The sequence below is a fragment of the Diorhabda carinulata genome, chromosome 2 (genome assembly GCF_026250575.1).
Source record: "Diorhabda carinulata isolate Delta chromosome 2, icDioCari1.1, whole genome shotgun sequence".
Taxonomy (NCBI): Eukaryota; Metazoa; Arthropoda; class Insecta; order Coleoptera; family Chrysomelidae; genus Diorhabda; species Diorhabda carinulata.
In genome coordinates this window covers 32,812,024-32,828,592 of record NC_079461.1, presented here as the reverse complement: position 1 = coordinate 32,828,592, position 16,569 = coordinate 32,812,024, and the positions used below count along the sequence as shown (strand labels likewise).

At 32.6% G+C, this 16,569-nt stretch overlaps 1 protein-coding gene across 1 annotated transcript; it reads left to right on the top strand.

Moving 5' to 3' along the window:
* The first annotated feature begins 50 nt into the window (after positions 1-50).
* Positions 51-16,383, top strand: LOC130902941 (rho GTPase-activating protein 190). The gene is made up of 2 exons (XM_057815232.1): positions 51-382; positions 1,547-16,383. Exon 2 carries the CDS (start codon positions 1,564-1,566, stop codon positions 6,493-6,495), a length of 4,932 nt encoding a protein of 1,643 aa, XP_057671215.1. The 5' UTR covers positions 51-382; positions 1,547-1,563; the 3' UTR covers positions 6,496-16,383.
* The last annotated feature ends 186 nt before the right edge of the window (positions 16,384-16,569 follow it).

Below are 16,569 nucleotides of genomic sequence, written 5' to 3'. Positions count from 1 at the left end.
TTGGTATTGTATTTTCAACTTTCCATTCGATTTAGTAGTGTTGGCAATGCTCTTTTCCTTGCTAATAAATAATGGCTTCTTGTTAAGGCGGTGGGTGGTCGAGAATTTTATAATTTGCAAGTTTAGTGATAATTTTTGTATTTAAAACCATTTAATGAAAGTGTCAGAGCTATAAGTGGAACATAGTTATGAGTACTATTAGTTTATTCAGTGCACAGTGCTATTTTACTTCTTAAAGAGTTCCAAGTTGACATAAAGAATAATGATTTGCTCCAATATTATATAAAATGAGTTAATAATACTCATTTAAAGAGATTTGATGATCCACCGCTGTTATGATAATGTGTTTGAGTGTTAACTAATCCAAGTATTTAATTAATATGTAAGTAATCTGACCGTAATTATTATGTATTATATTAAGAAAGTAATAAACTGGTACAGTTGTTGTAATGTACTTTTGAACAATTTCGTAAAAAATATATGTATCTTTGTAAATAACTCAATATCTAACTCAGCTTAATTGAAAACATCTCAACTAATGATTGTTTTGTTATCAAGTAAAGATATTGAACTAAATTGTTGCATTTTATATTCTTCTATTATTTTTTTCTATGAAAAGTTACACGTTTTGGTACTTATCTGCTCAAAAGTGGAACATAGCGATATGTTTGTGATAATAAAGAGTCACCACTTATGTATATTCGTACATAAAGTTACTTTTAAAGTTTAAATACAAATACTGTTGACAGAACATTCAACTTCACCAGATACATATATTTTTAGCTTTTTGTTACAATCATTAGCAAATAGTGATGTATGTGGGTGTTGAAATATATGTACTACTAATTCTTATATCCTCCTCTATTCTTGATGTAATCACATTTACACTGTAGGGGATAATTTGAACTATTCAATTTTTATGAGTATTTGCTATTTTACTATGGTGAATTTTGAAAAAATTATAATAGATCTTCTGTATTTATAGTATTGTATGGAAAACATGTTTTACAAAAACCTGTATTACATGTTAACATTTTTTTTAATGTTAAAATTACTTTGTAAATTCATAGCATATCAAGTTTACAAATTATTGTCTAAACTTTGTATTGAAGATAAAATAATACAAAAAATTAGTAAATATAAAAATTAATGTAATTCTGCAGCTGTTTATTAACGAATATTGTAATATGTCCACAAATTATATTTAATAAATAAAAAAATTTTAATTTTCGGAAATGTGTGCTTCAATTTGTTTGAAAAATTATCTTATATTCTTATATATTCTACACATTCCATATAATCAATCTTAACAGCTTGTGATATTAGTATGAGAAAAATGATTGTCTTCATATTCTTTTACTATCTTTAGAAGAACTATTCTGCTTAAATTATTCTAAAAATTGTTTAATGGCAATAAATTTGTGTTCATTCTACATTTTTTCAGAAGTACATTACATTCATTCTACAATTACCCCATTTGAATTAATCATATGAAATGATCAAAATTAGAATAAAAACTTTTTTGTTGATATTATATTTGTTTTAGAACCTCTATATCTAATTATGGCTAGAAAAGGAGATACCATTCGAAGCATCAATATTTCTGTTGTGGGTCTCTCTGGTGTGGAAAAAGACAAAGGCCATGCAGGAGTTGGAAAGTCATGTCTTTGTAATCGTTTCATGCGACCTCATGCAGAAGATTACAACGTAGACCATATCTCTGTTCTCAGTCAGACCGATTTTAGCGGCAGAGTCGTAAACAATGATCATTTTCTCTATTGGGGAGAAGTGATCAAAACCTCTGAAGAAGGTGTCGACTATCAATTCAGCTTAATAGAACAAACTGAATTTATCGATGACTCTTCATTTCAACCGTTTAAAGGTGGTAAGATGGAGCCATATGTTAAACGTTGTGCAGCTTCAAAAATTACTTCGGCTGAAAAGTTAATGTATATTTGTAAGAATCAATTAGGTATAGAAAAAGAATATGAACAAAAGGTACTACCGGATGGTAAACTCAATATTGATGGTTTTATATGTGTGTTTGATGTGAGCATTGTGCCAAGTAGGAGTATTGAGAAACAAGTCGAATTTGCAGCTGCTATTTTAAATAATTTGTTAAAAACTAAAAAGCCAATTGTATTTGCAACGACAAAAAATGATGATGCCAATGAGTTGTATATTAGAGAAGCACATAAACTAATATCTAGAAGCGAATATAAGAATAGTATACCATTAGTAGAAACTTCTGCCCATGATAGTGTTAATATTGATGTGGCATTTATGCTATTGGCACAAGTGATTGATAAAACTAAAATTAGATCTAAAATACCATCTTATGCAGAAGCCGCTTTAGCCAAAAAAGAACTAATGGATGCTGCTAGTGAATCATTTATGAGACTTATAAGAGTACATGTTACTGATTGCCATGCCATGTGGTCCCAAACTGTGAAAAAACTGAATTCACATAAAGAGTGGATTCATTTTGTGCAACTATTCGGTTTGGACGGAACTCAGAGATTATTCAGAAGACATATTAAGAAACTTAAAGATGAACAATTAGCCAAACAGATAGCTCATTATATGGAAATGTTACCAGACGTTTTACACGAACTGGTTCCTGGATTTAACACATTAGCTGATATGGATTGGCCTTCTATACAACAATATCTTAAAACACATCCAAATTTTTCACAATACTTTTTTGAACGACCAGAGGATTTACCATGGTCGGAATGTTTAGAGGACAACGAAGAAACAAGAATACCTTTCGATGTTTTAGATACAAGCGAGGCAGAGACAGTTTTCAAAAATTATGTCAACATCTTGCAGCAAGAACAAAAACGTTTAGAATGGAAAAAGCAGTTCAAACAATTGTTAGAAGATACTGGTTATGTTACTCCTGGTAAACATCTGTCTGAAGTTAGGGTATTGTTTATGGGAAGAGAATGCTTTGAGGCTTTATCTGAACATGACTGTCAAAAAATTTACGACACACATCAAAGGGAGATTATAGAAAATGCCAAGCACAACTTTCAAGAACTCTTATTAGAACATGCTGATCTATTTTATCATTTTAAAAGTATCGCACCTACGGGCACAATAACTCAGGACGATATTAAAGAAATAACAGATGTTCTACAAGAAGACTTTAGGTATAAGATATTAGATAGACTTGATCAAGATAGAAAACTTACTCTATTCCAACATTTAGGTTTTATACATTTTCCTATTAGAGAACATTGTCCTGCATTTCCAAATTGTCAAGATTCTTTAATAGAACGCATTCTAGCGACAAAAACCCATCGACCTACTTCTTGGAATAACAGCAATCAATGGCTCATTAGTTCTGAAAATAATCAACTTAATCTACTTATATTAGGCTTGAATAATTTGGCAGAAAATTTGGCGGTTAAAATAAGGAAACAATGCGATGATGACGAATACGAAATAGATTGCCAATTTTACAATTTAGATTACAGAGTTATAAATGGGGATGTTAGCTTACCCCACAATTCTTTTAGAACTTCCGACTTTATACCCCACGGTAGCTTTTGCGTCTATAATAATGCGGAATCATTTGAATATATAAGAGAAAGTTTGGAAAAAAAGTTACTTTCAAATTTGGAACAAGACGATAAGCTTCCTTTCCAAGGATTACCTATAGTATTGTTGTTCCTACAAGACTCCAGTATTGATGAAAAAGACGTTTTGAGATTGCGAGAGGACGGACAAAATTTAGCCGACAATTTGCAGTGTCCTTTCATGGATATCTGCTTAGAACAGATAACTGAGGAACAATTAGTGCATGATGCCTTGCATCAATTGATGCAGAGCATCCACCATCGAGCAGGTTTTCTTAATATCAATCAATCTGTTATCGAATGCGTTGAACCCGATATTCGAATAATAATGTGCATGTTTTGTGGTGATCCTTATTCTATAGAAAATATCTTAGGTCCACTATTATCGCATCAAATATGCTTCTTATCTTCATCACATAGCATCATCTTGGAAACATTTTTAGGCGATTCTAAGCGGAAGGTGGAGGTAATCATCTCTTCTTTTCATGGAGCCAACACTTTCAGAGATGAACTCGTCCATGGTTTTATATTGGTTTATTCCACAAAAAGGAAAGCATCTCTGGCAACACTAAACGCATTTTCGATGAACATTCCTAATTTACCTATACAGATTTTAGCCGTAACCGACGATGGAAGTGCGACAGCTTTTTTTAATGACGATTTGAGTCAATTATTGATAACAGAAGGTAATGCTACAGCCGATAGATTACACGCACATTTTATGACATCGTCTAGTTCGATGCAACATAAAACTGCTTTCTTTACACCTTTCTTTAAAGAAGTTTGGGAAAAGAAACCGGAAATTGAGCAAGCTTTCCACATGGAAGAACCGTCTGGTTTGGATAGTGGAGAAGGTACTTTAGAACGTTCGAAGAGTCAAAGACACGGTCATCCTCTACCGCCACCGCGTAATGAAAGTTACTACTTGAAACTAAACGATGGCAGCGAAAGCGAAAATTTTGAACTTAGCGGCCCAGATGAAAGATTGAGCTCCAGTGATCATAGTGATAAATTTTCCAGTATCTATATGTATGGCAGCGAAGGAAGTGAGAAAAAGAGGAGTATGCATTCAGGATTTCACGTGTATCCACCTCCTGCCACTCCACCAGAACCAGCACCTCCAGATAACATTCTCAATTCAAGACATTCCAAAAAACAGTTGCTTTCCACTTCTCAAACGTCCTTAGAGGACGTTCCTTACGGAGACCACCCGATGTCTATTCCTGGTAGCGCTTGGAATAGTTATCAACAGCACGCTTTTACTACTGGTCGTCGTCATATCCCCATATCGAAATCGCGATCGAAAGGAATCTCGCAAACTTTAAAACAACCAGGAAAATTGAATATGAAAAATTATTCGGCCGTAACTGAAGCTATAGCTAGGATGAACGTTACAGATATATCTTCATCTAATTTCGGTAACGCCCCACTGGCTACTCCCGAAGCAGTTGACTTAGGTTGTGAATATGCTCAAGTTAAAGATCTCGTCCATAATATGTATCCCGGTCAGAGCCCAGAGTATATGTATACGATGGTACAAGATGCCATCAATACAAAATCAAAATTGAGACAAAGAAGAGAGAAAGGTCAACCTTCTTATTCTGATACTGACAGCGAATGGAGTAGTTTGGAAAGAAGACAAAGGGCTAGTGAAATATATTCGAAAGTCAGTCGAAAAGGCGGTACCCATAAGAGACAAAGAAAGAAAAGAACCGCCATTCCAGTACAACCTCCTCGAGTACCACAGCTCGGTTCATTCACGTTGCCGTCAGTTCATACACCAGTTTCTGATGTAGATAACGATAAAGTGACCGTTCCGAGTGATTCAAATTCAGATTCATCGGACGTTAGCGACCCAGAGCAGTTCCCTCCACAAAGTACTTCTGATTTACGAATGAGATTTTCTCAAAAACGTTCAGTGAGTCTGAAAAAAAGGTTGCCAGATTCTACGAATCCGCATCACTTTAATATCCAATTAAATTCTATGGAAATGTATCAGGGTCAGGGGTTGATGCACGACGACGAATCCAGTTTAGACGTGTCATCCCCGAGAGACAACAATTCTCCCATGTTTGGTGTTTTACCAAAGATGAAAGAATCCGAAATAGAAAAAATGTTACGCAAACGAGAAAAACAAAAAGCGAAAGATGATTCGAAATTGGAAAAACGTAGATTAAAGGAAGAAAAATTAAGGAAAGTGGCAGAAGAGAGAGATAAAAAGAAACAAAAATCCAAACAGAAAACATTACCTGTCAGTGGAGCTCCATCCAAATTATCAGACTTTATACAATCTGATAAAAACTTTGTTCCAAGTTTTATGGAAAAATGTGTTAAATTTATCGAAACTGAAGGTTTGGACTCTGAAGGAATTTATCGAGTTCCTGGTAATAGAGCCCACGTCGATCTGTTATTTACTAAATTCGAAGAAGATGCGAATGTCGATATAACAGATCTTGACATTCCAGTCAACGCTGTCGCTACAGCGCTAAAAGACTTTGTTTCCAAAAGACTACCCCCCTTATTCGAACCGGAGGTAATGACAGAAATGGAGGAGATAGCCGGTACCAGACTGAAACCCATGGTGACCACATGTGGTAATCTAGAAGTTAAGAACGATCGCAGCTGTAGATTACTAGCTTTAAGAAGTATGCTAGATAAATTACCCCCGATAAATTTCCAAATTTTGAAATTTGTTTTTCAACATTTCGTCCGCGTTACGGAAAATTCCAAATTGAATAGTATGGATAGTAAGAATTTAGCAATATGTTGGTGGCCTACTTTATTACCAATAGAATTCAGCGATATGGGTAGATTCGAACAGATGCGACCGTACCTCGAAGATATTGTTCAAACGATGATAGATCAGTATCCGTTTTTGTTTTGTGGTAAAGAGGCTTTTGTAATGGTTTAAAGAAGCTTATAGATGTATAAACAACGCACAATTTTCCTATTGTTTCAGCCTCTGTATCGGTGTTTTAGTCACCTGCAATCATCACTGATGTTTCATTGAATAATCATTTTTCAATTCCACATAATTCCATTTCTTTTTTTCATTTCAAAAAGAAATTTATCATTTAATCCAACACCATGACTTATTATACTGTTTTGGTGATTTTAGTGGACTATAAGTCACTAGTGAGCGATAAAACACCGTGAGTTATTGATCCCATAATTATGGCGATTTTACAAATTTAAAACAATCATTTTTTTTAATTAAACACCATAAGATATTAAATCATGGTGATTTTGGGAATTTAGTGGCTTATAAGTCTCTAGTGAATTATAAAACACTATGAGTTAATCATCCATGGTGTTTTTTGGGAATTTAGTGACCTATAAGTTAGTACTCCATGAGTAATAAATCCCATAATTATGGCGATTTTAGAAATTTAAAACATTCGTTTTTTTAAACCATTGTTTTGGTGAATTTAGTGGCTAGTGAGTTATGAAACACCATTAGTTATTAATTCCTTAATTATGGCGATTTTAGGAATATAAAACATTAATTTTTTTTTAATTAACCACCGTAATTTATTAAATTATGGTGTTTTGGTGAATTTATTGGCCTATAAGTGACTAGTGAGTTATAAAACATCATAATTTATTAATCCATGGTGTTTTTGGAAATTTAGTGGCGTATAAGTCTCTAGTGAATTATAAAACACTATGAGTTAATCATCCATGGTGTTTTTTGGGAATGTAGTGACCTATAAGTTAGTACTATGATGTTTTAAGATCTTATAAATATGTTCCGGATAAATGATTAATTTCCAATTGTTTTATATCTTTGTAGCAGTGGTTATTTTTATAACTCACTAGTGACTTATAGGCCATTAAATTCACATTAAAAATACTATGGATTAATAACTTGTTTTTTTTTTTCTTTACGTGCTCAAAATTTTTATTCAGTTAAATATCAGCGATGATGGTTTTACTCATTGTTGTTGAATTGAGAGGCCTTTTATGTTAAAATTTAGAAGGAAGAATGGGTAGCAAGAGAATAATTGTTAAAATTAATGGTGTGATGACCCAGTATTTGTATTTTTACATTAACTAGATGGGAGTATTTCAAATTGCTGTATGATACTTTTATAAATGACTATGTATGAACAATGTTCAGTATACTATGACTGGGTTGTTGTATTAGGATAGTAAATGTTGTATCTTTTTTCAAATATCATCGAGATTGTAGCGCAGCTACTTTGTCCATTGTTGGAATTTTTATTTTTGAAATAAAAACAGCTCTCCTTTTGAACTTAGTATTAGCTACATTTATTTTCAAAATGATTCCATTCACTTTTGAGGTATGGTCCTCGAAAACGTGCTTGAAATATTTATAGAAATGCAAGACTGAGTCATTCAAATATGACTTGGAGTGCCAATATTACTAAATTATATTTCTAGTCCGTGCAATTATGACAGTTGCTTAATTTCATAAATATATATTTTTTTATTTTTACTTAAATAGTTAGTAGTAAAGTCATCTACCCACAATATATTAACGAATATGATTTCTGCAGATATTCAATTTTCATTTGTGGTAAATAAATCTATAGGTATATAAATTGAACGCCCAAGTGTAATAACTCTAATATATTTCCGAGCTTTCGTCTAGGACTGAAATATTAAAAAATGTAAAAAATCTTAACAACAATAAAAATTATTTAAACTGCAATATTTAACTAATTTTTATTATTGTTATGATTTTATACATATTTTTATATCGTAGTTGACCAAAATTTCAGTCCCATACGAAAGCTGGAAATATATTAGATTTAGTACACTTGGGTGTTTGATTTCGTGTTAGTTAAACTATTTATAACTCGATACTAGCCGAATAGGATTGGCTGAAAATTGGTTTAGAGGTAGTTTGGAACCAGGAGAAGGACATAGGATACTTTTTATCTCGTTTCCGCTGGACGTGACATAGAACGTGATATAACAAAACGAAACAAACAGAAAAAAATGTGTATAAACATCATGGACTAGCGATTCATGGAGTATGAATTTGATAATTAGATTTGATAATTAGACCGGTTGATGTATTTGTTTCGAGTTTATATTATCTTATCGCGGGGGATATTACCATTAAAAAGTCGCGTTCAAAACTATCGAATGCAACTAGGATTCGAAACATTACGAATGATAGGATTGAAGAAGAACAGGAAATTGTACATGAAGAGCGACGGCTTAGTACGGCTTGACTCCATGCTTCCAAATCAGAAGAGCAAAGCGAAACGACTCTGTTGACAATGCGAAATCGTCTAGCAAATTTCAGAGATCATCAACTAGATAATCTATGAAGTACTGATTTGTATCGAGCAGCGTTTCGATATAATTTCAACCAATAACTATGTTCACATTGGACCAATGGACGTTGTTTGAGAATATTGTGGCGCATTGAAGTTTTCCGAAGAAATTGTGCTGCCTTAGTGGGAAATAGAAATTGCAATTTAATTAACTCCGTAACTTGAGCCATTGCTTTGCTTTGTGGCGAAATAAATTTTCTAGCAAACACTCGAAAATACAATGGTTGTTTCTAAAGCTACCATTATACTAGGATACTAGCATCCCACTTTGAGTCGAATTTGTGTTGGGATGCTAGCATCCCGGTCTGCTATTTTATTTTAATTTTTTGCCAGTCGTCAATATGGCCCCAACGAATGAAGAGATGTTGTTGCTGATGTTACTAATTAAAAAAAGAAGGCGTCGTACAAAAAGTAAGTTTAGTGTGGCCCCCTTTTTAGCTGTCCGTCGTGTTAAAAGCCTGTATTTTAAATTGTTTGATGAACTGTGCAATAGTGGAACAAGATTTTTTAATTACTTTAGAATGATGTCACTTCCTTCTTTCAAATAGCTTCTAGGCTAAATCCAAAGCGACATCTCTAAACAAGATACAAGATTCCTCAGACCAATTTCACCCGAAGAGAAGCTAGTCATACCTCTGATCCAACTGCGTGCGCGCATTTGTCAAATAGAGCGCCTGCTCGGATGCTAGCAGCCTGGTATAATGCGCCGTATTTGAACCAATGCCCCACAACCGATTTTGTGCATCCCGGGATGCAAAAAGCGACCAGCCGGGATGCACAAAATCGAGCCTCCGGGTGGCTGTTTTAGCATCCGATGCTGTCATTTCTAGTCTAATCGCTCCCATTTGATTTAATGTCCCGCTAACCTCCCAGATGCCAGCATCCTGGATGCTAGCATCCTAGTATAATGGTAGCCTAAAGAACGGGGATTTAATCTGACCTTCAAAGGTCTTATTTATTTGTATGTTCCTGGTTTACCAGCACACAATTTAAGAATGAAGCTTGGCTCCGTAGTAATCGTACTTCGAAACATAAACCAACGGAAACGCGTTTGGTGGTAGATAAATTGATGAACAATGAGATTTACGCTACAATACTCAAAGGAAAATTCCAAGGTGGGGAAATTCTCAATCCGAGGATTGCCGTTTGAGCTTAAACGTTTTCGTATCGCATTAACAAATCACAAGGATAACTTTTAAAAGTTTATGGTCTGAATCTAGAGAATCCATGGTCAACTATATGTGGCATGTTTACGAGTCTGAAGACCATCTGCGTTATTCGATCTTGAGCCTAATAATAAAAAAATGTCGTTTATCACAAGGTGCTTCATTAAAGAGTTCAATCTATGAACCAAAATACCTGGAGTCGTTATGAACATTAACAGTCTGAATCTAGAAAATCCCATGGTCAATTATATGTGATTCATTAAAGACTATGTGCACCAAAAAAAAAGAATCATTAAAATATTTGATTTTTTGCTTATATTTATTATCCTTATAAAAAATTGAACTTATAGGCGGTAGGCTCAGTGTCGAAGATAGTGTAGAAGTAGCACAAAGTTCGATAACTTGAACTTACTACAATTCGTGGACAAAAATATATTTACAACGAAAGATTAAACTACGTCGCGCGAGCTGAATCTCTGGAAACGACGTAGCTTTGCTGAAACATCGACGTTCGAGGTCTTATCGTTTCGCTGCACCAAGACAGAATGAATTTATCCTCGATTCCAAAAGTCCCACCTGGGTTTGCGTATATACGGAACAATGAGAAGGAGATAGGTATATTGGTTTATCCAAAAAAGTGTATCAGGTATATCGGGGAGGATTAATTTAACTGTATGCTATTGGGACAAAGTTCGCCGGGTTGGCTGGTGATTTAATAATTTCGAAATAAATTATTCAATTTCTAGTGAATTTGGTCTGCATATAGAAACATTTTTTGGACTTTTTTTTGTAAACATGAGAAAGTTGAAATGAATAATAAATTGTTTTGCTGATTTACATAGTAATTTGAAATATATACATTGTAAATGACTTTACTACTACTATTCATTGGCATAAAAGCGGAATATTTATTCAATTTATCAAATAAATTTTGTTGTATTTATTTCTTTTAGCCTTTTATATTAATTTTGTTTTTCAATAGAGGCAACAAATGTATTTTTTTACAATCTTATATTATTAACGTAGGTGTATTGATTATTTTCATGTACTGTTTCACAAATTTAACTGGTATTGTAATTTATTTTTATCTAATAGACTTTTAGAAAATTTTGTGTTTGTCCCATAGTTTAATATTTTGAAAAAAGTTGTCGTTTAATCTCATTTGCATAAATATATCCAGCTTTAGATTATGATCAAAGGGTACAGAAAGATCAATGGAAATATTCAAACTTTGGCACATTTTTTCAAAAATTATGAAAATATAATAGGCAAAGTTTCATCATGTCTATTGAGGCAACGATTTTTCTGGATTATTTACAAGGATATCAAACATTTTTCACATATTAAACTGAAGATCTTCATCACAATCTTAAGCAAAAAAAAACGCTAGTTACCTTTGAGACGCCACCTTTATGTTTGATGGGACATATCAATAACATTTTGATGCCCAGATTTTCGACGTCTAACTTTATCTATCAATTGATAGTTTTAAAATCAAATTATGCTTCAGATTACACTATTTCTTGACCGTTTAAGGTCAAGTGTTATATTGATACTAACTATAGAACTGCACCAACGATGTTTCGATAACTATAAGTTATCATCTTCAGAGACTGGGGGAAAACTTGTTTACTTTCTACCTAAACAATTTCTGAACACTTGAGACAATGTAATTTTGTTTGTATGTTGGTAGCAGTGTGTTGAATATAATTAAAGTCAATTTTGAATATTTAATGTTTTGAAATGTAGAATGAAAATGAATATCAAAAATCTTCGTAATTGAAAATTGTGCAAATATGAATTGAACGATAACTGATTTTTTTTTCAATAACTCAAATCCAAAATCGAATAATTTTTAATTTTCAGTAATTTTTTTCCTATTGTTTTCATTAGTGATAAACGCTGTGATATATTATTTTAAAAATTTTCGATACCTTTTTAAAGTGTATTATTTCTTAATTTATAATTGAAATGCAATACAGTCCCTATGTGTACATCTCTATTTTATTTAAGTTTTATCATATTAGACAATTTTTATTATTAGAGATAATTTTTATTTCGAGGACCTTTTGAGGATACCTAGATGTTAGTATATCCAAAAAAAAAATATAAATATCCACATGTTTTTCACTGAATAAATGTTGTGAATGATTTATAAAATTTTTAACGAGAAAAAAAATGGGTTTTAGCTCCAAATTAGATAGAGGGTGTTGGGGAACAACAATCACAGCCCGTTTAAGCTCCTCTTTGGACATAATAAGTTTTTGAATCTAGTTTTTTTTTGAAAATTAGTGAAAATTGTTTTTTGCCATCTCCACCACATCTCTGCGTTTTTAAAATTTGTACTAAGGTATAATCAGTTTATATGAGGTTCAAAACTTCAATAAAAATCTATAATAAGCCACCCAACGACGATAATCATGAAACTCTATACATAGATAATTGACATTTACTTCCGGATATGCCGGAAGTTGTCATATATGTGTGTGAAAAGTCATGATGATACCGCGCCTGCGCAGTTAGTAGTTTACTACTCCACTTTTTTCCAAGTTATATAACCTTGCGACAAGAGATAAGAAAACTACTGACAACAAAGTCAGTGTTCGTCTACACCTTAATACAAAGTTATCCATGGTTCGATATCTGTTAGTTTTCCTGAGATACTGACAACTTCCGGCATATCCGGAAGTAAATGTCAATTGTCTATATATAGAGTTTCATGATGATCGTCGTGAGGTGGTTTATCGTACTTGTGCCGAATATTTACCATTAATGTGGCAACAATGTACAAAATGGATGTTTTAGATTTGAAACTGTTTATATATATGTTTTGAACCAAACGAATCGCTCTAAATATAAATATAAACATAAATTATAAATGAAAATGATCAAATATCAATTTTTATTTGCTGCTATTGGAAAACAAATTAATTTTTCTTCTGCGACGAAAAAAAGTTTGACATTTTATCTGTGTTGACAGGTAACAAAATGTCATTTTTTATATAAAATTATCTTTTTCCCCGGATATTGTATAAACACGTAAACAACGGTAGATAATTAATTTCAAAATATTTTATTATACAATAAAGTTATATTTCGTTTATATCAAGAGTTGGAATTTCTGGAATCGTTGGTGATATTCATACTGAACACACTGTTTACACTACAACTACACCAACACTTAAAATTACACTGTGTGACGCGCGTTTCGATAACCAAGTTATCGTCTTCAGAGACTGAAGGTAAAATAAAACCTAATATGTATGGGGGATTAGTTGAAAAAGTTAAAAACAGCAAATTATAATACGAAGACTCGCCAAAATAGCGCTACTGTAGCAAGTGGAAACGATATGAATTTAGCGGGATAATAATTTTCGAATGAATTTGTATATTAATAGTTTCTTTAAAATAGTTATGACTTTCAAAAAGTCAATTTACTATACCCACTCTAATAGTTTGTTGCACTCTTTTTAAAATTCTTCAACTTGTTACTTCCACCTTAATTTGCTTACTTTCAACAGACACTTTTCGATACACCGAGATGGTTCTCCTCACCTCTACTCTCCATATTTAGTAGTTAAGAAATAATTAAGATTCTGACAGTCGCTAACCTTTGGCGCATGCGTACTTTTTATGTAGTAGCGCTAGTCTCGTTACTTAAAGCCAAGGACACATTTTTAACACGTGTCTTGTTAATACGTGTCATATAAATATCTATTACGTTATTTTAAATAGATTTATGCATATTAGAGGACGATTTAACACGAGTTTTCAATATCTACGTTGTTCAGATTTTCGTCAGAAGGGTTACAAAATGTTTTAGGTTATATTCACCACCTGTGCCGAGTTTGTTTATCGGTATGTTCGGTACGTGACTGAAGAGTGTTTTCTTAATATATCTTGATGTACATTTTATACCTGTCATCGTCATTGCTAATTTCGGCCACAGATATTCACCATATTCGCGCCTACGTTGGTTTATTGGATGAACTCAGTACGCCCTGGATTCGTGTAGCAGAAACCGCAACCATTTCCTCTTCTTTATCCAACCAATCCATCTCTTCTTGTAGGTGCTCCATTATGTTATAAGTTCCGTGAATTTGTGTTGTGTGAACGTGAAGGTCGAGGACAAAACTTCACCATTCTAAAAAAATCAAAATATCAGCTGGCGCACACGTTTTGCAACACAGATATGTGTTTTGGCCTATCTGAAGTGTCGTGTTAAAAATGTGTCATTAGTTTTTTTAACATTTTTAATTCAAATAAAAGGGGATCGGGTAATGTTGTTTTTTGTTTGTCAAAAACAGTTATTACTAATAGTACATTCTGATAATTTTATAGATTTGTTGTCGTTTTTTTCTTAGATCATATAGTAGAAATCGTAATATATTTTCTCAGAGAGAAATAGTAAATTTTCTTATGTCAAATTCGAATAAATTTTGGATTAGATTTTAATAAATTCATTGAATAACTCACATTTTAATGCATCTCATTTATTTATAATATTTATTTCACTATATCACATATCAAGTCATTAAAAAAACACTTAATGTGCTAATTTAGTGTTAGGAATTGATGTGCAAAACAATAACCTACTTTTTCCAATATAAATGTGATTCGTTTTCGCTATTAAAGGCGTTTATATTTTATTTTTTGTGATTGGTTATATACTCGCTTTCATAGAAATCGACCCACTTGTTTCGATGTTTAAAATAGTGAAATTAATGCATTAAGCAAATTATTTTCTTTATTATTAACATAAATAGGTTCGTTGACAATTTAAAACTTGACAATTAATTTCTTATTAATGGGTATGACCCCCTCTTACCTTAATAACATCTCTTATACGATTAGGCATAGATCCAATCAAGTTAGCTATTGCTTTTTGTGGCATGTTAAGCCATAAATTCAGTATATTGTAATTGTATTTCAATTGTATCTTTATTTAGTCATTTTTATGTTTGTTTTTTAGTTTTTACAGCTTTTGTCTACAAATTGTAACAATTTTTTCTCTCACACTTCTTCTACTGCAAAAATAATCACTGGAATCGAGTTTGGGGCAGGAAGTCTAGCTCTAATTCTTCTTTTTAACTCATCCCGTAAATATTCTATTGGATTTAGGTCAGGACTGAATGCTGGCTACTTTATAACAGACTTCTGCAATGTAATCTTGCACGATCCTGGTGGTGTGGGGCCTTGCATTGTCACGCATAAAAGTAAATTCGTCTTTATTGCATTGCTCAAATTTCCTCGATATATCGTATCAGCCGTTAAACCTCTTCTTCTCTACGGTTCGTGTTCCTATAGAAAGTGCATCCCAGATGATGCAGGAATCACCTTCATAAACACTATCCATATTCTTCAAATGTCTTTGTTGTCATTGTTCCAATGTCTTATTCATATGATACTGTGCAAAACGCAGGCGTGCTTGTCGATCAGCTGGAGTAAATTTTGGACCAATCGCAAGTGTTTTAGAGGTTAGGTTATCACCCTGCAGTCTTACTGTCCACTGACTGACGACAGCCGTCGAGTGTAATTCGATAGGTTAATTAGTGTCAGGACTGCCATCTAGTTTTATGAATGGTTCCTTTGAATTGATGTATTTGAATAACAACAAAACATATCCACGCTTTTTTTTCACTGTGGATTTCTCCGACGTTCATCTCTGAGTCAATATCGAGACACCCGTCTGTGGGGTTTCGAAAGAGTAAAAATCTTTCCACTTGTTGCTACGGACAATTTTTGATACTTCGAGATGGTTATACTCCGTATTTTGGACAGGTATTAATTTTATTCATTGGGGATCACTAATTAAATGTCTAACCACAAAAACTTAAATTAAATTTCATCCAAGTTCGTAACGAAGGGTATGAAGTATTCACAACGTGTCAAGTGATTATTTTTTTTATACAACCATGAATAAAAAATTATATTAATATTTATATTGAAGCAACAGACATATCTGTAAAATTGGGTATCTTTGCTAATTAAAATAAATCGCATATATCGAAAAACTAAACTTTAATTTGTTTGTGAGAGCTCAAAAAATAAAATTACTGATTTTGGCTGGTTCTAATTCAGTGTATAATATGTGGATATTTTGTAGATCTCTTAATTAATTCTTAAATATAAGAACTATTCTCATTGCTAGGATGTGTATATATGTAAACAAACAAAAAAGAAAAAAATTGTTTATTTATGCTTTATATTTATTCATTATTATACTCATACCAGCTTGCTGTACTTTCAATGTTGTTGGATTATTTTGTAAGATTTATCATTTATAAATTTGTATTTCTGTTTTAATAAACGATTATTCATAAATGATGAGTTTTAGTTGTCAACTTTTTTATATAATGAACGATTGAATAATATACAGGGCGCGACCATTAAATAATAAATTTAGTACTGTCGTGTAAAGTACTACACTTCATCGACCGTACCTCAATAAACAGAAATCAAGTGTGAAACATTATCCACCATCTTAATATGTGAACAAAGCTTAATTCT

Bases quoted from the DNA above. Each gene is read 5' to 3' on its own strand.
- LOC130902941 (XM_057815232.1), top strand. From the start codon at position 1,564: ATGGCTAGAAAAGGAGATACCATTCGAAGCATCAATATTTCTGTTGTG.